This window comes from Aristolochia californica, unplaced genomic scaffold (assembly GCF_029961685.1).
Source record: "Aristolochia californica isolate CCGP_79_NKW_82.1479 unplaced genomic scaffold, dmAriCali1.0.hap1 SCAF_14, whole genome shotgun sequence".
Lineage (NCBI taxonomy): Eukaryota > Viridiplantae > Streptophyta > Magnoliopsida > Piperales > Aristolochiaceae > Aristolochia > Aristolochia californica.
The window spans coordinates 465011-485672 of record NW_027181815.1 but is presented as its reverse complement, the minus strand read 5'-3'; the positions used below and the strand labels follow the sequence as shown (position 1 = coordinate 485672).

Genomic DNA, 20662 nt, shown 5'->3' with positions numbered 1-20662 from the left:
CAGTAGGGGAAGTCCGACCCTGATCCGACCAGCCTGTTCAGGTATCCGAGTCGACTCGCCGGGTCGGAACATAGGACACTGATGCCATAGTCACTTAAATACCAAGCCAAGCTCGAAACTCTCACTCTTGTTCCTCCCAAATTGCGAACAACTCATGGCGGGAAGCGAGAGCATCTTGCCGGCTCTATTCGAAGAAGAAACTCTGGATGATATGGATGAAGACGTAGACATGCTTGATGCGGAAATCGACGATCCGGAACTTGCGATCTCCCATGCTGAATCTGCTCGAAGCCTCGAGGAAAACGGGAAAACAGAGAAGCAACAGCCTCCGGGCGTTAAGAATCCACAAAAGAAGGAGAGAAGGAGGAAGAAGAAAAAGAAGAGATTCTCATCGAATAGCGTTACCGATATTAATAGGTTTATTATCTGAATCTTTCGTTTATATTTATTGAGTTATTTTTATGAGTTTTTCATCAAATAGCGTGACAGTGGAATCCGAATAGAAGAAGTCTATTAATCCAAAAGTTTTCTTGGTGGATTCGCAATGGACTTTCAAAACTTTTGGTACAGTGGAATCCATAGTCTTGTTGTGTAGTGCACAGGTTAGATTTACTGGGATTTTTCACTTTTTCACGAGTTATGCCATTAGTCACAGTTAAAAGCTGAAATTTATTCAATAAGTTTAACTGAAAATGAATTACTGTAGAAGCTTCTTGATTTCTGAGATACTAATTGTTGTTGGGATTTTCAAATTTGGAAAAATATTTTATCAAGGCTTAAATTTTGACGTGGTTTTTCTAAATATGATGCAAGTATAAAACAATTTTTTTTTTTTTATTATGAGACTGAAATGTGTGAACCTGTGGTTTATAAGTGAAAGAGCACTTGCTGTTAATTTTTTGATTGCTTCACTTCAAGGCATCATAAATTATTCTTGCTGAGGCTAGCTGGATTCCCGAATTGATACTTTGCAAAATAATGCTTTTCTTCCTCTGAAGTTATTTCCTTACAGTAGAAAAGCACTTGGTGTTTTTGTTCAGTTCTGTTTATTGTTCTTACATGTTTGCCCAGTTCTCTCAGTCACAAAGTTCTAAATGATTTAGGATTCAAGATAAATTTTAATAATTTTTTGTTTGTTTTCAAAATGAGCAACTTGGTCTAGTTTCAATCTCTGAAAACTATTGAAACTGCTGTAGGTTTGTCATTGACACCTGTAGGCATTTGAAAGAAAAGAAATCATACCTGGTTTGGAATGCTGTTGGTTGCCTTGGTGTCTCTGCCATGAGAGAGCTAGTCAAAGAGGTAATATTTTCAATTGCATTTCTCTGTATATTTTAATTATGGATTCTGGCAATTTGGGTGAACAACAAGCTTATAAATATAAGCAGATTGGTGCCAATTAAAACTAAATTACATGATCTGTAGATTTAAATGATATATATCCTGAGCTGTAATAATGAAACTATTCCTAACGTGTAAGCTCTCTCCTTCTTTCCCTCAGTTGTTGTTTACTGCTATGATCAAAATTTGGAGAAAGCTCTGATGATTATGATGTTCGTAGAAGTCTTAGAAAATTCCAATTGCTAATTGATTGCTCATTGCAGTACCCATGTCTCAATAGGAAACAAATATCATTTTTGTGCTTTTTATTTTCTTATGTTTTCAAAGTGTTGCATTTCCATCTTTCAAAAGAAAAGTTTTACACTTCATGGATTAGGCCTTTTGCAAAACTGAGTTGAATTGCTAAGTTGGCCAACCATTTATCCATCAGTCTTTGGGTTCAATCAAGAAATTCATGCCAACTTAAAGTTCTACATGTGGCTGAACTGACTTAGTAGCTCTCTACAGAATCACGTCTCACCTTGCATATAGGTATTGGTCTGTAAAAGAAAAAAGTAAAATTGGCTAGGTTCTTTGAGTTGCTACATTTTGCCAAATTACGAGTATAAAACATGTTCTTGGTGACTTGTATTTAGAAGTTTTATACTTTCTATGCAGTGTACTCCAAAGCATGTTATGGGAGTATTAGAGCTTATGTAATCAACTCATCTTCCATTAAGGCAATATAATCAAACTCATAATTCATTCTTTTAGCAGTCTTGAAAATTTTATCCCATCTAGAAGGAATTACATCTTATTGAGATGTACACTCTGCAGGTGGACACCATCCAAAATTGTGGTGGCCAGTTGACGGCCGATGGTAAAAGCTCTAGGAATGGTGGTGGTATATTATGGAACATTTTGAAGACACGGGAACCGAATTCTTACAAAGAAATAATGAAGAAAGGCAAGGAATTTGAGGTGTGAAATTCTCATCTCCTCAACCAGGTTCCACCAAGCTTGTTTTCCCACATCTACTTTTTATGATTCGGTAGTTTTAATCTAGATCTTCGTTGCAGAAGCAGTTCAGGCAACAATACACAAGGGGTGTTCCAAAGGAAAACAGTGAATCCGGCCCTGTCAGTGTTACTAATGCATCTGATGGTGCTTCTGATCAAATCTTAAGTGCTTCTCAGACTGCACCTGATTCAAGACCACTGCCTTCTCCACAAACTAATGGGGAGGGAGTTCGCGTGTCAATACTAAACAGGATAAGGGTACCTGTCACATATGATGATGATTTATTGGGAGAGGATGCAAAAGAAGATATTGCCCAGTTTTGAGCAGGTAGAGGCGACTGTTACTTTTGGCTTCAGTTTTGTAATGTTAATATTTGGCTTGATACCAATAGAAAGAAAAGAAATAAAAAATCCGGTATCCTTGCAAATATTTTTTAAAATTTTCTATTTTCTTAAATAAGTTTTTTTGTTTCTCTATTTTTCTAAATGTCCCTAATATTCCTTCAAAGGAATAGGTCTCTTAACAGTTTGGGATGAAACTGAACTCAATCTTAGTATGCTAACAAACGGGGCTATTTGCCTAGATCTGTGCCCTATTTACACTATTGAGTTTGTACTGTGTTATTCAAGTCTCAAACATATTATCCAAATGTGTAAGCTTAGACATGAGGGAGAGTGTTAGTGGAAGAGTTTTACATAATAAGTGTTATGAAATTTTTTTGATTTATAAGGTTAAACAATAGATCTCCTCCTAAGTGACTAATTATTTTTGCATGGAATTAGCCTCAATCTCAACAATCTCACTGGCCAAAGATTGCTCCTAGAAGTCGGCTATTAAATATATGTTACTTGCTACTAGTGCATCTAGCAAGGGTTAATTAGTCCCACATAAAAAAATGTAGAGTTATACTCACCTCCCTAGAATCATTACACTCTTCTCCTTTCCCTATTTTTAAATGAGAGGACAAAAATATTCTCAATTATTGCTAAAAAAATAGGGTATGTGGCATTCATTCTTAGTTAGAACTGAGGATAGATAAACAAAGACATCTTTTACTGTTGATTAGACTCCCATAAATTGTAATTTTCAGCTTCTAACAATGGCCAAACCCTAACATGCATGCATGGTTGCTTAAAGGAACTGAATATAAATTAACCAAGACATATTTATGGTGATTAGGCTCTCTTATGATGATAAACTGAAGCTAACTTGGAAAAAAGGTTCTAGGAATTTTAGAAACGGAAGGATGAGGTGTTTGGTTCTCTAATGGTTGTGATAACTTATTGGTATTTTTCTCACAAAATCGGGTTTCGTATTGGATCGGGCCTTATTTTTTACGCATTTAAAATAGTTTATGCATAATATCTAGGATAGTATTACTCCAGGTATTTTGAGTTTCAATTATTATGAACATGATGCTCAATGTTGCGGTTCAATATTGGTCACTTCAAGATATTATGTGTCTAAATATAACCAAACTCATAACGTTATGGCCCAGTTAGTGTCTCTTGTTAGAAATTTATATCCCAAGAAAAACTAAAAATGTTTTCCTATGATATACATTTTCAAAAAAAATTCTGATAAAATCCCATTAATGTCTTACAAGGAAATTAGATTAAAACTTTTATTTTTTTAAAGAAAAATTAAATGAATCTACTTTTGCTGGGAAATAAATAGAAATAATTAATCTTATATAGTACAATACTTCGATTGAAAGTATTACGATATCAATTATCAAATATCTATTAAAAAACATATGGTTTCCCATCCCAAAATTCCCATTTAGATTACCCTTAGGCTACTTTGAGCGTGGTGAATTGGCACATATAGGACAATTCTGCCCTCAATCTGACTCGCCATCCTCTAAAGCGTGTCGAAAACCAGGATTAAAACTGTCCTAACTCGTCAAGTATAACATGGACACAGACCCTCCTCTATAGCGAGTCGGAATTCTTAGGACGATTCTGCCCCCAACTAGACTCGCTCTCCTCTATAGCGAGTCGGAATACCAGAATTCAAAGAGTCCTAACTCGTTAAGGATATGACGACGCAGGCTTCAAGTGTTTGTCGCAACGGCGGGCCTGTCATTTCTATTTCCCAGTTCAATGCGGCAGCTGCTGCGGCAATTTGCAATGATAAAGCTGTCGAGAAGATGGAGACCGTCTCATCGAGGCGAAGCCGAAGACGATAAGTATTTCATTCCGACTCGTGACGACTTTCAGCCAATTGATACTCGAGGTTAGGTTTGCACTTATCTCCTGCGAATTGTCCTCTCTCAGATGCTATTGCAATCGAACGAGTATCGTTGCTCTTTTCCTAGGGGAAATCAGAGAGTTGCATTCCTTATCGTTTATTTACTTCTACTTCTCGTGATAAATAGTATAAATCTCTGGCATAGTTTGTCGTTTGGTGTTTGCCCTTTATTGTTCATTTTATTATGATCTTGCAGAGCAAGAAGAAATTGTTCTGTCTTTTGAGAAGAAACATGGGCATCAAGAGTTCCTATGGAGGGTAATTTTTCAGGAACGATTGGTTGTTTGTTATACATCCATGGAATTGATAACCGTTTTATTTATGGTTTTTTTTTTTGGTCTCCCTTGCAGGCTGTTTTTTCCATTCTGGTTCTTTGTTTCGCCTTGTTTCTAATCTATTCCATTGTTAGTCAGACTTTGTCACCCTGGGATTTGGTATGTATTGCATGCCTACTTAGTTATAGCGGTTCATTTTGCAGCTACTGCGCTGATTTTCACGGGTTTTTGGTCTCATTTCATTGGTGATTACTTTTTTGCATTTGAATCTCATATTAGAGATAGTGTCACTATTATCGTAGTTTTAATGGTCTAATCCATTCCTAATCATTTTTTTGTGCAGCGATACCATGCATACTTCATGGACGAAGTGGAGTCATGGATGGTCGTTTCTGCAGGTTTTTCATTTTCAACTATTGTCAAGTATTACATATTGGATAGTGACATCATCCAACTTTCATTTATGGGAATGTTGTTATGGATGCTTCTCTTTTAATTCTTTGGTGTTTATATCAGTATGATTTTCTTAATAAGATGGTTCTTTTTATCATCACTTTTCTTTTAACAGTTTAATGGTCCTTGCAAAAGATGGCTATTCTCCCTTTTACCAATTACTGAAGGAGAGCCAATCACTTTTCTTGTTGGAAACAACAATTAGTGCTACAGTGCTGGATTTGTTAAAACTAGTTGAGCCCGTTTCAAAATCTTTTCAGTTATCTATGCTATTGTTTTCCACTTGCGCAGAGAGCACAGCTGTTTTGGCATCTTTGTTGGCACTCAAAGGATTTGCAGTCCACAATTCAACAGGCCATAAGAAGTGGATTTGGTACTCAAGCTACATTGGCCTTTTGCTGGCCATTTTCTGGTTCTATGTCATGTTGAGGTAAATTGGGTTCCTGATGTCCCCTTGTTCACGTTTCTCTCTCATTGGGACTCCATATGGGTGTTCAGCAATCCCAGGAAGTATTCTGTGGTTATAAAATTTCTATTTAAGCATGGCAGTTATAGGTCTGTAGAGAACAATTTGATCAGGTTTACTGTCTTGAATTTTCTCCATCTTTTAGGATGCCAAGTTTTCGATGGGATGCGATATGGCTTCCACTTGGTCCTCTGAGGTTCTCTCTCTCTCTCTCTCTCTCTCTCTCTCTCTCTCTCCACAGGCATTCTCATATGAATGCTCTGAAATATTTTAGCTTTCTTGATTGGAAATTCAACTGCAGCGTTGCTGGACTTTGCCTCTATGTGGACCATCTGCTAATGGTGTCTCTTGAAGAAGTAAGGAAGCTGCGCAGTTACATGTATGCATACAAAGGCAACTAAAGTTTCTATTTGTGGATTACCAGTTGGGAAACTTTGCAAATTTTTGGGGTCTGACATTGTAATTAGGTCTACAAAGAAATTTCTGACAACATTGCTGCTAATCCTCAAAGATCATCTCGTTCAATCAGACATGCTTTCTCGTGTAATTTTACTTTATCAATTTTGGCTGATTTCTTTAGCACCATGTATTATATGTAATAGGCTATTCATGTTCCTTGCCCTCAAGTTCCCAGTTTGATGTTATGAAATGTTATGAACACTTCAAAGATCTTGATCACCTCTCCTGTAGATGTAAAACTGAAAAGGTTGGTTATTCTGTACTTTGGTGGCTCCAAGAATGGTTGCTGTAAACATAGTTCTGTGATCCGGTATAGAAAACCGGATCAGACCCCTGAATCCAATCTGATTTGGCTGGTTCAATTTAGTTTGCAGAAACCAACATCTCTTACACACTATTTTAGTACCCCATGATTTACCTAGAGTGTGATCAAGGTATGGGGATGTAGATAAACGAGTGACTTTCTTGTGACAGAGAGGACCAGTTTTGAACTCATAACCAGTTGTGATTATCTTTGGTTTTATTTAGCGAATTTCCAATATTCAGAGGCCAAATCTGTTAATCTATGCCAATTACAGACGAGATAATGATAATTCACGAAGAAGAAATTATATCAAAAGAAAACATAGTAAGATGGAAGAAACCTTTTGAACCAAAGAATCTTCCTCTCTCGAATTCAGAATTTCGTGTTCTGAAGACCATAAAAATGTGCTTCAAAAGACCAGAGGGATCCAATAAGAAAAATTATTTCATGCAAAACATTATCTCAGCCGTCCGATCAATCAATGGTTGAGATAACCAATTCACACCAAATAACTTTTCGTATTGGATCATTGGTGTATGCAAAGTGCATTAAACTCTAAAGTGTATTGATGATGGATCACTCTAAACCTTGCTCTAAATTCATTTGATCCTGAGATTACCTTAATCTCTTAAACCTTAAACCCTAAACACTTTGTTAATTTGTACACATATGTTAAATAAAGGTTTTTTCAAAATATTTTTTTATTAATTTTTATACAAATTCTTGAATTTTTTTCATACGATATCATATGACTTACAAGATCGACGTCTGAGATCGCGTTTTTTCATTCGATATCATATGACTTACAAGATCGACGTCTGAGATCGCGTCTAGCGGACCATTCTCATGCGAGCTAGCGTACCTCAGTATGCGGCTTCTTTATACTCGAGACTCGCGAGTCAGAACTTTAGGGTTTCTTACACTACAAAGCAGGGGGAGCAGTAGTGACCCTTGTTTCCACTTCTCTTTCATCTCTCCCCCGCTCAAGGTACTCTCTCGTCTCTGTTTGTTTTTAAAACTAAAAAGCATTTGTTCAAATCATTTTTTGCAGTTTCCTCATCTTTCTTCTCAGAATCTACCTGTACTCTTCATTCTTCTTGGTTTTTTCATTAATCTTGCCGGAGTATAGTTGTTTTATCCTTATAGATTTTCTTCCTAATTGTTCAATGATGCTAAAGTCTTCGTCTCTCTGTAAGTCTGATCCTAAGACGTTCCAACTGTATCCCCTGATAGGGCACCTTCACGATCGGTATCTTCCGCGGGCCCCTATTGTTGGAGACAATGAGAATGGCATTTGGACTTCTAACTACTATTTTAGAGAAGAAAGTGAAATGAAAAAGGCTAGTTCCTTTAACAATGCAAGCGCCTGTGGATGTTTGTGGCAACTGACTAGTATGTTGAGTGTTAACCTTCCGTGTCTAGTAATGAGCCTAGGGAAAGAACAGAACTACTGAATGTTGTTTGGAATATTACGGTTATGCAATGACGAACCATGTGTAGCTTGTTTTTAATATGCATGCACATGTATCAATTGGGTATGTATTTTTTCCCATTGCTTTTGATATATCTAAAAACCATCATTTTTATGTCACAGTGAGTGAAAATCTGAGAACAACGGGGACTATACAATTTATTTCTCTAGCTTTCGCTTAGAAGTATCTTAATTGTTTTAATATGGTTGTTTCTCTGCATTTTCATTGATAGATTATGGAGCCAATATGGTTGAATTTACTGCCTTAGAAAAGAAGTTCGTTTTCAGCTGATAGTTGTATTGTGCTGGTACTAAATTTTACTTTGTAGCAACAGCAGCTTGACGGTTGATACAATGGTTGAGAAAAGCAAGGGAAGGAAAGAAGAAGTGGTTACAAGGGAATACACCATCAACCTTCACAAACGCCTGCATGGCTGGTTTGTAGTCTTACTCTTGCCTCTGATGACTTAATTTTGCACAACCATTCTTTATTTAATATTTCATTTCATCTCCCAACTGATCTATGAACTTGTAATGCTCTTTACCTAAGTCCAGTTACTGGTTAAATTTGTTCACATTTTTTTTGTACATTTCCGAGTAGTTACAAATTGCTCTGGCAAGCAACACACTAACTGATTACAGTTATATGTTAACTGAGTTTGTCCATTTTCCATTAGGAACTTCTTGTTTTCAAGATGTTATTCTGCAACTAGTCAGGTTATTTTGGTCAAATTTTTAACTAATTATCTTTATGAAATTTTTTATATTTTTTCCAGATAATACTGTTATTTCTTTAGATTTGTGAGGAATGTCAGAACAATCATTTGACTGATAGAAATGTATGTGAAGGGTGGTGCTTTCTTGCTCTTTTTTCTCTCTCCTCTTTGCTTTTCCTGAGTAGTGTTGAGTTTCTCTCTGCATGACTCATCCGATTCAGTAATTATCAATAAGTCCACTCTTGAATGAAAACACCAGAGGGGTCTGCCACCTTGTTTTCTTCTAGAGTTTAATAAGTACCCCGTAATTGATGCAAAAGTTATAGATAGTCACAATTAAGTAGAAACTTGGTTTCTAAGATTTGTTTTTGGAATTATGCATTGGTCATTGTAAGCTGAAATCAGTAAACTGGATAATATCAATGACAGCACTCTCAAGAAGATGGCACCTAAAGCCATAAAAGAGATCAGAAAGTTTGCAGAGAAGGCAATGGGGACAAAGGATGTGAGGGTGGATGTGAAATTGAACAAGCACATCTGGAGCAGGGGGATCCGAAGTGTCCCAAGGCGTGTGCGGGTTCGTATTGCTCGAAAGAGAAATGAAGAGGAAGATGCCAAGGAAGAGCTTTATTCTCTTGTCACTGTTGCTGAAATCCCACCCGAGGGACTCAAAGGATTGGGCACAAAGGTCATTGAGGAAGGTGATTAGGTTAAGATATTTTTCTAGCCTAGTTAATTTTTTTTTGCTTGTTCCATCTTGTAAATTAGGTGAGAATGGGAAAGAAAGTCATGCAAAATTTTATGGTTTTGGAACTAAGTTTCTTTGGGATAATATGCTGGTATTTGTTTTGATCACTACTTGGAAGATTATCTACTGATATATTGGGATCCCATCATCTTTCTCTCCTAAATGAATATCTACGGCTCTGCCCCCAGAAATGGTTTGCCCAGCAGGAGGAAAAAATTATTCATGGGAAAAAAACTTGTCAAACAAAACGCTGTGTACGTTTACTCTCCTTCAGTTGGATTCATCCTCCTGCTGCCTCTCTCACAAAGAGGCAAATCGCAGTGCAGTCGTCCATTCTTGTACATGGAAACTTGTGTTTACATGCGCACACAGCTTCTTCGACCAATGCTTGCGCCGCTGCTTCTTCACTCTCAGCTGATGACACAATAGACACCACTTGCTCGTTGCTGAGAACATCCCAAACCTGCACGTTCCCGTTGGTTAGATTTTGTAATGGAAAACAGGAAGATGCAGCTCCTAGTTTTAGTCTTACCCCATCACTTGCCAGAACAAGAAACTCATCTTTATCGCTGAGGCGATAGTGAGAGATCTGGGGAATGACGATTATGCCGTAGCTCTTCAACATGAAATCGCCAAAAGCACGGGCCATGGCGAGCCCTGGGGTGTCGTCGTCCGGCAGCCATACTCGTTCAATGTTGGGTTCTTCCTTGAGTGCAAAAACTCGGCCTCTGCTGTTCTTTATCCGTTCTGCTTCTTCTGCATGGATGCCATTGCCAAAACCTTGAGTATTTCTAGTTAGTGAACTGGTTAAGAGTTTGAGGACTCACCAGGCACGCTGGGCTTCAGATCAGTTGTAAGCTGAAAAGCCATCAAATTTCCTTCATGCGATCTGGTTCCCAATACTGCTCTGGAGTCTCCAAGATTTGCAATAATAACATCTTTACCCTATTGATTTTGACAAAAAAAAAAAAAAAAACAATAAGAATTCATGTACCCATTAAATCAGAAGATAGGTTTCTCTTTGTTGATCCAGATTTTCTCTTGTTGCTCTTACCTGTTTAATGATGGTAACAGCAGTGGTGCCGCTGCAAGAGCAGTCTAATTGCTCTAATAGCTTCAGCTCCTTGTCCAAGGCCTTGAAAGCACTGATATATGCCTCCCTCCATTGATCTAACTTGGAGGTTGATTCATCTCTCTCAAGTCTTTCTCCAGTATTGGAATAAAGAGAAGACAGAGTCTTGTGTTGGCTCAAGATTAGTGGAGGCAACCGATCTCTCACAAGTCTGCTCACTATGCGTCCATTTCTCCCATGCCCATCGAAAACTCCACAGAAGACTCCATCTTCTAATAAATAGCCCTTCAAAAAGAGAACAAGCTCAAAGTCAGGCTCTGTAACTTTGCAAATAAATCTTGTTTGAAAGCAAACTACAGTTTGTTAAGATGAAAAGGGAACCCAAACCAAGACAACAGATCTTGAAATAAATCTTGTTTGAAAGCAAACTACAGTTTGTTAAGATGAAAAGGGAACCCAAACCAAGACAACAGATCTTGAAATGGGCTAGCTATCGAATGCAACACAGTCCATGTATACCTGAGAGATTATAGCAGAATCCTGGTTAGGACCTTTCTTTCCTTCCTGAGAATAAAGAGAAGCAAGGCCAGGAATTCTACATGAGCACAAGTTTTCTTCTCCAAAGTCTAAATACTGGGGAATCACCTCACTCTCATGATCCTTTGCAGATGCAGAGGATATACAGATTCCCATCTCCAACAGATCCCTTTTGTTTTTTCCACAACCCTCTATATATCTCCCCAGGGTTAGCATTTCTCAGTTTTTAAATCTGGTCTATTACCGTTCCATTATTGCTTTCTTGTACTGGTTCGGCATTATTTTAGAAGTCAAGACTGTCTCCCAGCCTCACCAAAAGGACATATGATGTGTAGCCAGCAAGGGAACTTGCCCAATGGTCAAAGCAAAAGAAAAAAGAAAGAAAAGCTACCAGGGTTCTCCAGATAAGCAGATAATTCTAGACTGGTTCACTGCAATTCCTCCTCATCCAAAAGTCATGCTTATCTACCACAACAAGAACACTTCTGTGGGTAAGTCGACGTAGATTAAATCTGTTGAAAATTCTTCTGATAAGCTCGTTGAACACAGATGGTACTTCCACTCAGATGCATTTCCTCGTATAGCTTATTTCTTGCATACTGATCAGCAGTTAAGTTCGACAACCCTAAAAATGAGAGAAGAACAGCTTCAGATTGATACTTAGTTTAAAGTAAAACAAAAAGCCTTGTTGCTGATCAAGTATGAGGCTATGAAGCTGAATAATCTCCCAGAAACTTTAACTAAAACAAACAAGCTAGTTAGGGCATCAACACCCAAATGATCTTTTGACTTCCCATTGCTCAATATTAGATGCAAACGACGGTGAAGAGGTGAACTCTGTGTATGGTCTCTCTGTGTCTTTGAACGGCTAAAACGAGAAGCAGCTAACCGATCGGTTTACCATTAAAGTAAAGAAAGCAGAGACGATGCAGATGACAGGACTCCGCTGGAAAGGTGTATATTTTTGTTAGAAACTGTCAAAATTAACTGACCGGCAGGCAGAATCACATTCACGTCAGATGCTCAAATTCCATTGGAATTTGGTATAGAAGAAGAGTTCTCTTATAACGACAGAAGCAAACAATCTTTTTGCCTGAGACTCAACCTCTTCAATCTTTAATAAAAAAATTTCCGTCCAAATAGTTGACACAAAAATTTTAAATTTATAGGTCAATGGGCAAATTTTTCGATGACATTTTATCCCATAATCGATATTGATTTGATTGATAAGATATGCCTCGTAGGCCAAAATTTTCACAGTACAACCTTTGGTTTAGAAGTAACATTATTTTCAGTGACAAATCTTCTGCAGATTTAACCTTTCTGCCTCCCAGGGTAAGATCCCATACTGAATGGACCGTGGGCTATCTCGAGCAGACCATTAATAATCATCCAATGAGGGGCTGGACCTGACTTCCCAGACCCAACTGCATCACACTCGGATACATTTTGATGCTGTCAAAGAGGACTATTGCTGCCTCCCTGAAAGAGCAGCAAAACAGATGAAGCGCCTGTTTTATGCTTCTGCACTCATAGCTAAAACCTCTCTACAATGGGGGAGAGAGAAGGTATGACAATGGGTATTCATTCACCTGCTTCGCACTAAGTAAAAGTCACATTAAGATATTCTTCAATAAGCATTTGCAATGTACAATACATTCGGGAAACATCAAGAGAACCTAGCTGATAAAAATCACAGTATGGCCACCCTAAACACCATTATGGGGATATAAGACAGAGCAAGACAGAACAGAAACTGTGCTGCACAGATAGCTATGAAGTCTCATTGACTGGTATTTGTGGGACCATCTTCACTCGGAGATGCATCGGCGACCTTCTTAGTAAGAGATTTGGGTATGTCAAGATCATCCTGGGCACACCTTTGCTGTGGATGTGCCAATAACACACACATCTGGCGGAAGAGCACACGTGCAAGACCCTGCCCGGTCTCAAAGATGTATCCCTCATATTCGCTAACATGCTCTAGGTTATCCACTAGTGCATCGTACACCTTTTGGGGGCAGTTCCCAGGACCGGGCTTATCGTGGAGATAGATGACATCTAAGGAGAAGTTCTTTTGGCTTGCAGGCCACTGGTGTTCTGGCATAACAGATGATCTGCAGTATATGAGGATCTGCAGCAAACATTATAGGCAATTAGAATTAGCTATGCAGTATACTAGAGACTCATAATAAGATTTGCTAGGCAATTCAACCTGACAGAACTCTCTCCAACCTTTCCTAGTGTGTATCAGTGGGTTTATGCATTTGGTAACATTTTGCTACATTTTATGAGTCCAAATTCTGTCACCGACATGTATGAATAAAGAAAATTAATGACAAACAATAGAATCATCATCATCATCACCACCACCATCAAATTTTTGTCCCAACATTGTTGGACAGCTGCATGAATAATCTATATTTTTCTAATACTCACCTGCATGAACTTTGTTTTCCCTATTCTTGCCACACATCCATCTAAACATTCTTGAGCCAGAGGCTATGCCAAAAATACTGATGATATAATAGAGGACTAGCCAAGGTCCTCAAATAAGCAAAACTTACAGTGCACGGATGAATATCTTCAATCAGCTCATTATGGTGGCTTTAGAAACAGAATGATAGCAGCACCCAATACCAACATCTAGGTTTTCATTTCATGAATGAGAGTTAAAAGTCCAGACACTTTATTAGATTTTGTGGTGTTATAAGCTAACTTTTGTGCTAGGCACCGCACAATATGAATTCAGAAGTCTTTCAAAACTAATATATATTTCCCCCTTCCTGAAACATCTTCTAGAGAATCATTTCTGTTGATCAATTAAAAAATTCATAAAATCCCAAATTGACTGGGAATATTTTCTGCAACCTATACAAGTGGGGCCAGTCTTCTACCAAGATTTCTCTGAGTCGTCCACCAATAAAAACTTTTTTTATCAAATTGTCCAAAACCATCTACTGGCAGTAAATAAGAATGTCTGCCAACTGCATGTCAGGACCCATCGCCATGATTAAATTCAAGCATGTTTATACTCTGGTCATAAAGGATGTGTGACAAATATCAAAATTTCTCCTATATTCAAACTTAAAAGCACACTGCATTAATTTGGAGTTTTAAACTGTAAGATAGACAAAGATACCGATCAATTACACTAACAAAACTTACAACTCTGAGAATCCGAGATTGAGCCTGGGATTTCTTTGCTTCATGGGCAGCTATTCTGAAGAGCTGGGTAAGATCAGCATGGCTATATGCTGCATCAGCTGAGAGCGATCGCAGTACAGATGTGATGGACTCTATATCGCTGCTGAACTCCTTCCGAGGCTTCATTTTACTCAAAAGATAAAACAAAAAGACGATCAGAAAAAACAATAAGGAGTAACAAAACTTGCACCAACCCAACATTGGTGATCAATGCCTTCACCTAGCAAGAAGGAGATTGAAGCACAAACATCAAAACCAATTTATCAGCACAAACCAATGCAGTTGAAGTATGTGCTGGTAACAAATGAATATAGTACAAGTACAAATCTTTATAATTCAGATAAATAAGCAAAAATTTTAAGACATACATGAAAATGTCAATATACTGAGAGCATGCCCATAAGCACTTTTGTGAATTCCTTTTGGGAACTGGCCTGTTCCTAAACAACGCATTGAAAGGTTTGACAGATTTGTCAAAGCTCATCAACAAAATGTCAGCTTATCATTCAACCCAAAAATCTACAACAATCCGTCCTTAAACTATAAAGAAAAGGGACCCACGCCATCGAACTAACTGAAAATACCTTGAATCGGAAATTCGGTCTACTGAGGATCGATTCAACAAAAGTAGAACCAGGGAGAAAGAAATATTATATGTTACCAACAAGCAACTAATAAAATTCCAACCCCCAACATACACGCATATACTGCCTATGCAAATCATGCCACTTGTTGAGAGACAAAAGAACCATTAAATTCGGTCGAAAATCATAACTGCAGTATTACCCGAGAGACAGATTGGCCAAGCAAGGATAAGGAGAAGCGGTGATCGGGATTAATGGAGAGCTTCGAGTGCACAAAGAGAAGAATTGCCTGCTTAATGGAATCCAACCGCGTGAAGACACGGCCTTTGTGGCCCGAGCCTTTCATCTCGACCATCGCTTCCAGGTCTACATCGACGCAAAAGAGGATATCTTCGCTGCAGATTCGTGAAGGCAGGAGAGTGTACGGTCGGGAGGATGGCTCCCCGCGTGCTGCTTTCATTTCTCTGTCTTCCTTCAGTTTGCCCTCTGCCTCAACAGAGTCCTTTTTGTGCTTCTCTTCGCATTTCTTCCAATGGCTCTTGCTGTAAGAGATTAGGCAAAACGAGAGTCCGTATGGATCAGCCCAGTTGACTCGACCCAGCCATCTAGGCCCACCTTGTTTCTATTTCTAGTTGGTTAGCCCGTTACGAGGTCAGCTGCATTTAACTTTTTTCTTTAAAAGAATATTTATAAAAGTATTTTTTCTATATAACTAAATAATATATTTATTAAATAAATTCAATTTATTTCCTACATTCAAGTTTGATCCAAATTCAAATCTGAATACTTCAAAGCTGTATTCTATTTCACTTGTCCGTTTTCTCATCTCTATGAAATGCGTTTTTGTTCTCTTCGTTTTTCTGTTCTGCGTGCCATTCGCTAGTAACTGCGCTTCAGGTTGGTCTCCTTACAAGCGCATAGATCTATCTTATGTGTATTTCTCTAGTCTTTGTGTTCTCTTCCTTGTTCCGTGCATCGTGTCGTTTTTTCTATGAAAATGCAGTAGTCTAATGTTTTTGTAATACAGTACCAATTGTTACGAGTTAGGATGAGCGAATGTGTTTGACATCGATTTGGGGCATTCGGAATAATTAGATCGTCAATTTTATTGTCTTGATGTTTATGTCACTCTGCATTTATGAAATTTTGATCTCCAGTCGTTTCCAATGAATTCCTTGTGTTTATTGATGAGAATGTGCAAGAGCCTGATGATATAAGCAGTTCCGACCCTATTTTGTTTTGAGTAGAGGTCCGTTCTTCTGCATTGCTGTGTTTTCAAGGTGGGCTTCTGTTGTATGAGTATTTACTGCATGCAAAACTGAGTTAGGAGTTGCTTGATGAAACTTCGTATATGATCTTACAGGAAATATTACCTGTTCTCCATGATCTTCATTTCTATTTTTGCAATTCAATAAAGGACACATCTCAATAAATGCGATAAGTAAGTTTCTGCATATTTATATGTGTCTCTTCACCATTAAAAAAAAAAATTCTCTCCAAAAACTTGTCTATATCAATCCCTGTTTTCTTGTGACAAGGGAATTAAATTAGCATTGCTCTTAAAACGTAAGAAGCTCGTCAAGAATATCATATATGCCCTCTCTCATATCTACGAGGGTCATACTTCGTCTTTTGTCTAAGATTGTCTAAGTTCTGTGAGTTGACTCAATAAACTCAGAAAAACTATGAGATAGGTTTTTCACCCACCCCTTAATCTTCATCAATTTGTTTTTATTTAATCTTCTTTTAAGTGCATCAGTCTAAGCTAGTTCATTAACTTGTCTCGTCTGTTTTCTTCCATAGGATCTTCATTTCAGTTCTCTCTCTGTTGGTCTAAAGAGGGAAAGCAAAGGTATCCTTTTGACGATCTCTCCCTTGAAAATGATCCTACTTAGGTAGACAGTTTTACCAAATAATGACCACTAATACTCTTATTATCAATTTGCTGGAAATAACACGCCACCCTATAGATTATCAAAAACTGAATATCCAGTTCCTACTTCATCAGATACTTATCCCAATTCCAATAATGAATCCAAAAACCTGACTAACCAATTGTGACGAATTGAATAAACTTAATGAAAGAGTAGCACAAAAACAAACAAAAAAAAGAAACCCTCTTGAATTACACAAATTCCTTTTATTAAAACAATATAGAAGAATAAAGAGAAGTGGAAAAACAGAATAGAGCTTACCGTTTTAACCAATATCCACTGAGGGATACACATTCAAGGAAAAAAATTTCAATAAAAATATCCCAATATCTACTCCGGGACTTGTGATTCCAGCCTTGTCGGATTCCTTTATGAAAAAAATTATTTTTAATCTTTTATTGTCAACCTTGGACGATCAATTGGTTTTATTCACTTTGTCCCTCTCAAAGGGAATCAACTTAATGCGAGCAGTCTCACCATGCATAAGGGAATGTGAAATACCAATAGTTATAAAGAAAATTCAACTTCCTATCCCAAAAGGGAATGTGAGGAGCTATCTATTGTAACTGAATGATTTACTTCTGGCTTGTCCTCATGCAGACTAAAGCAGGATATTAAACTATCTAGGAAAATGGCATTCTTTTCCCACCTCCATGAGCACCCAAGTAGCTTGTGCGACTTGACAGAAGATATAACAGATCAAGTGAGAATTTAAGGGTATAACTTCCCAAGTAAAAACCTAAAATAATAGCTGTCTATTCGTAACTCACTTTCATGAAAGATCTTCTAAGTGAAGTGATGGCCATCGGATGCTAATAATGCTCACAGAAGCAGGCAGAAAAGAATGTCTTCAGCAAGAGACAACATTAAAGGTGGATATGCCTGTTATTTCTTTCACAGAATGCTCCAGATATGGATCATCTTCTGCTGTGTTTGTATCACAACATACCTATTTAAGATCTTATTCCAGAAAATACCTATCAAAAGCCTCAGCAGCATGAGAATCTCCTTTCATGACAATAGTATACCATCCACTATTTGAAATGTTAACTAAACAGAGAATTTGCTTACTTTTTCTCTCTTCTATGGTTAGAAAGACATTAAAGCATCGTTTTTGCCCAATGCCAGCATTTTCTCACTGTGACAAATCATTGAGACGCACCATTAATCATCGAGTAATAGTAGAAGACAGGTACAACACAAATAAGCCAACAAACTACTGTACAAATATCTCAATGTTGTTATTTGCGAATGCATTATTCAGAACTAAAAACCAAAATCTCGTTCTTCCGTTACAGGGTTTCTGAAAATCTATTAGTTGGCTAACCTAAGTCAATCTAGTAAGCAAGTAGGAAAGGCTCAAAGCAGCTATTGTACTTTAAATAACCTTAAAACATCGCAGAAACAACAAAATAATTGCCCAAAAAGTTAGACATACTTATCAAGATAAAATTTGTTAAAAATAATACTCAATTACTTAACATGCTAAAGAATACAAAAGCAACGAAACCTTACCTGCAACTCAGATGATCTTTTGGTCATCAAATTCAAACAGTCAAAAAGAGCGCTCCACTCAGCGTTACAGTTGTCAAGTTATCCATGTCTATAATATTGCTGCATCTGGTGTACAGGAGCTGCAACATGAGCATCATGCATCAATTTGAAGCCATAGTTCCTCAAGAAGTTTGACAAACATATGAGGAACGAGAAGTTAGGCGGGCTATTATGCAATCTCCCTATATGAATGAAATAATATCAATAGATATTTCAGAACACTTTATTTTAGAATTTTCTTCCAGGGGATGCTTCCAAGTATTTGCATCATCCGCACTGGTTGATGGAAGCTTTTGTGTTGGTTTGTATCAACCATCACACCAAATATGCAATTGTCTCGGGGAAGCCAAATTCCCACACCAATATTGGCAGCGATCTACATTCCGGGGTGGGATATTTCATCAGAAAGATGCCTAATGTGGCAAAAGTACATAATACGCCAACCAAGCTCCAAAAGCCCCGTGGAAAAGTGATTTTTTCTTAGAACTCATCAGGAACTTCGAATTCCAGTTAAACCTTTTGAATTAATAGTGGAGAACTAAATATGCAAAAGAAAATAGCCGAAGGCAAATAAATATTAGGACAGGAAAAAGGCAATGGACAAGTTAGGGTCTTGATATACAATGCCAGACTCACATTTTTTCTTTCCCGAAATAAACTAAGGAAAGCAGGATTCACGTTTTCGATTAAGCTGCAATAGTGAAGAAAGGACAGGTAGAGAGAAAGGAGGAGAGATGCCTACAATAAAAAAACCACAGAGCATCGAACCATTTGGTGCAAGACAATGAATGTAGAGGGTTGAAGGAACCAGCACCCTCTTCCTCGGGATTATTACTCATCGACTCGTCTCCTTGAAAGTTTTTTTTAGGGGCAGGACCTCCGTTTCCAATTGAAATCCCCACAGATAAGACACGGTACCGCATACGCGAAATATAAAACAATCTCCTGCAATTTGATTCGCGACCGCCCTTGGAAGTCGGATCTGAGAGTCTGTTAACCAACAAATAGCGACGAATTTAAAGCCGAGAGGCTAGAGTCACAAATAGCGACGAGGTTTCACAGGCTGGAGTCGGGAGTCGGGAGTATGCCGAGAGGCTAGAGTCGGGAGTCTGGAGTATGGAGTCCGGGTTTTTCTTCCTTATTTGAAAATAACAGACTTAGGTTTTTCTTCCTTATTTGAACGTTGTTTTTAAAATTTATTATATTTAAAATAACAGAGCCTCTTTTGTTGGAATGGCAATCTTCCTTACCTTCATAGTTCATTTCATAAGAATTTTTGTTCCACTTAAAATCAAGGAGGTAAATTAGTAAAATGGAAAAGGGGGGAAATTAATGTATCGGGTTGGTTCGCGCGCTTGGGCTTGCTAATCGATTTTCGTTTTATGTGAGTAGATTTTTATACCGTTTTAAAGATTTTTTGACTAAGGAACTATCCGTGTTTTCTTAATTTCGTCGAAGAACTTTAGGGCTAATTGAATGTATTTAAATGATTTTCCTCGTTATCCGTTTTTGTGGGTAATCCAAGTTGTTTACTCCAGCTATTACTTGAAGTATCCGAGTCTGCAACTTTGGAAAGGGAAAGTGCCCAAGTTTTGTGAGTCATAGAAATTTGACAATTCATTATCGAACTGAGGGATGCTCAGTGTCGGGTTTTGTTCATTAATTTATGTAATTTGCAGGCTTCGGTGGATTACTAGGCCTTGAAAATGCCTCCTACGTATCCCTACAAGATCTATTTAGATATCGATAACATATTTTTCTCTTGTTTTTGTTCATGAGTTGCCAAATTGATACCATGTCCAAGTCCAAGCTGATCTGGTTTCTTCAATATTTAACATGCTGACATCTGTGGTTACAATGTATAACGAAACACAGAAGGCTCAATCTTCTAGGCTGAAAGATATGTATTGTAAAGTGACAAAAGAGTAGTCAAATTAAAAGAAAGTAGGTGTGGGCATTAAAAGGCTAATACATAATACAGAGGGAGAGATTGAAGTGCATCAAAGCCTGTATGATAGCTTGTATTGGTGGGCTTTTCAAATGGTTAAGTGGCAAAAATACTCACTCACGTTTCATCCCCACAAGCCACCCATTGTACAATAATTCTGTCACAAAGTTTCTTGTTCTCATTTATTGACTTCAAGAACCACCTCCTTTTGCTTTGTGCTATATTTTGGAGCTGCTACTTGCTTGATAAGCTGTATACTGCCATTGCTTTGGTTCTGTTGTGCTGGGAACTATTCTTGTTTGTAAATTGGGTATGCTACTTTCCATGTGCACCACATTTAA

General features: G+C 37.8%; 5 protein-coding genes and 1 long non-coding RNA gene across 11 annotated transcripts; 3 read left to right on the top strand and 3 right to left on the bottom strand.

Moving 5' to 3' along the window:
* Positions 1–142: 142 nt before the first annotated feature.
* Positions 143–2938, top strand: LOC137950880 (uncharacterized). Its single transcript, XM_068797537.1, has 4 exons — positions 143–417; positions 1197–1302; positions 2158–2301; positions 2400–2938. The coding sequence occupies exons 1-4, from the start codon at positions 155–157 to the stop codon at positions 2661–2663; spliced, it is 777 nt and encodes a 258-aa protein (XP_068653638.1). The 5' UTR covers positions 143–154; the 3' UTR covers positions 2664–2938.
* A 1474-nt stretch (positions 2939–4412) lies between these two features.
* Positions 4413–6413, top strand: LOC137950721 (uncharacterized). Its single transcript, XM_068797327.1, has 7 exons — positions 4413–4578; positions 4790–4851; positions 4944–5027; positions 5212–5266; positions 5613–5751; positions 5933–5983; positions 6089–6413. Exons 1-7 carry the CDS (start codon positions 4446–4448, stop codon positions 6186–6188), a joined length of 624 nt encoding a protein of 207 aa, XP_068653428.1. The 5' UTR covers positions 4413–4445; the 3' UTR covers positions 6189–6413.
* A 1051-nt stretch (positions 6414–7464) lies between these two features.
* Positions 7465–9589, top strand: LOC137949951 (large ribosomal subunit protein eL31-like). 6 transcript variants are annotated; one of them, XM_068796228.1, is made up of 3 exons: positions 7465–7538; positions 8357–8458; positions 9167–9589. In XM_068796228.1, exons 2-3 carry the CDS (start codon positions 8376–8378, stop codon positions 9444–9446), a joined length of 363 nt encoding a protein of 120 aa, XP_068652329.1. In that variant the 5' UTR covers positions 7465–7538; positions 8357–8375; the 3' UTR covers positions 9447–9589. The 6 variants fall into 6 exon arrangements, with proteins under 6 accessions (XP_068652329.1, XP_068652331.1, XP_068652330.1 ...); XM_068796230.1 differs by having other exon boundaries at positions 7475–7538; positions 8360–8458; XM_068796229.1 differs by having other exon boundaries at positions 7483–7538; positions 8351–8458.
* A 176-nt stretch (positions 9590–9765) lies between these two features.
* Positions 9766–11250, bottom strand: LOC137950131 (probable protein phosphatase 2C 12). Its single transcript, XM_068796511.1, has 5 exons — positions 11077–11250; positions 10540–10842; positions 10313–10430; positions 10018–10241; positions 9766–9948 (listed from the first exon to the last, which is right to left on the bottom strand). The coding sequence occupies exons 1-5, from the start codon at positions 11248–11250 to the stop codon at positions 9766–9768; spliced, it is 1002 nt and encodes a 333-aa protein (XP_068652612.1).
* Positions 11251–12707: 1457 nt separating this feature from the next.
* Positions 12708–15400, bottom strand: LOC137950565 (uncharacterized). Its single transcript, XM_068797110.1, has 3 exons — positions 15088–15400; positions 14263–14421; positions 12708–13228 (listed from the first exon to the last, which is right to left on the bottom strand). Exons 1-3 carry the CDS (start codon positions 15343–15345, stop codon positions 12878–12880), a joined length of 768 nt encoding a protein of 255 aa, XP_068653211.1. The 5' UTR covers positions 15346–15400; the 3' UTR covers positions 12708–12877.
* Positions 15401–17406: 2006 nt separating this feature from the next.
* LOC137950923 (uncharacterized) lies at positions 17407–19473 on the bottom strand. The gene is made up of 4 exons (XR_011112021.1): positions 19116–19473; positions 18335–18453; positions 17891–17957; positions 17407–17796 (listed from the first exon to the last, which is right to left on the bottom strand). It is a non-coding gene; the product is annotated as an uncharacterized lncRNA (long non-coding RNA).
* Positions 19474–20662: the final 1189 nt, after the last annotated feature.

Bases quoted from the DNA above. Each gene is read 5' to 3' on its own strand.
- LOC137950880 (XM_068797537.1), top strand. From the start codon at position 155: ATGGCGGGAAGCGAGAGCATCTTGCCGGCTCTATTCGAAGAAGAAACT. The intron at 418-1,196 runs GTTTATTATCTG...AAACTGCTGTAG, and splicing joins AGCGTTACCGATATTAATAG to GTTTGTCATTGACACCTGTA. The intron at 1,303-2,157 runs GTAATATTTTCA...TACACTCTGCAG, and splicing joins TGAGAGAGCTAGTCAAAGAG to GTGGACACCATCCAAAATTG.
- LOC137950721 (XM_068797327.1), top strand. From the start codon at position 4,446: ATGCGGCAGCTGCTGCGGCAATTTGCAATGATAAAGCTGTCGAGAAGA. The intron at 4,852-4,943 runs GTAATTTTTCAG...TCTCCCTTGCAG, and splicing joins ATCAAGAGTTCCTATGGAGG to GCTGTTTTTTCCATTCTGGT. The intron at 5,752-5,932 runs GTAAATTGGGTT...TCCATCTTTTAG, and splicing joins TGGTTCTATGTCATGTTGAG to GATGCCAAGTTTTCGATGGG.
- LOC137949951 (XM_068796224.1), top strand. From the start codon at position 7,923: ATGTTTGTGGCAACTGACTA. The intron at 7,943-8,350 runs GTATGTTGAGTG...TTTACTTTGTAG, and splicing joins ATGTTTGTGGCAACTGACTA to CAACAGCAGCTTGACGGTTG. The intron at 8,459-9,166 runs GTTTGTAGTCTT...TATCAATGACAG, and splicing joins CACAAACGCCTGCATGGCTG to CACTCTCAAGAAGATGGCAC.
- LOC137950131 (XM_068796511.1), bottom strand. From the start codon at position 11,250: ATGGGAATCTGTATATCCTCTGCATCTGCAAAGGATCATGAGAGTGAG. The intron at 10,843-11,076 runs GTATACATGGAC...CTCTTTTTGAAG, and splicing joins ATTCTGCTATAATCTCTCAG to GGCTATTTATTAGAAGATGG. The intron at 10,431-10,539 runs GTAAGAGCAACA...CAAAATCAATAG, and splicing joins CTGTTACCATCATTAAACAG to GGTAAAGATGTTATTATTGC.
- LOC137950565 (XM_068797110.1), bottom strand. From the start codon at position 15,345: ATGAAAGCAGCACGCGGGGAGCCATCCTCCCGACCGTACACTCTCCTG. The intron at 14,422-15,087 runs GTAATACTGCAG...AGTAAAATGAAG, and splicing joins TTGGCCAATCTGTCTCTCGG to CCTCGGAAGGAGTTCAGCAG. The intron at 13,229-14,262 runs GTAAGTTTTGTT...TGTTTGCTGCAG, and splicing joins AATCTCGGATTCTCAGAGTT to ATCCTCATATACTGCAGATC.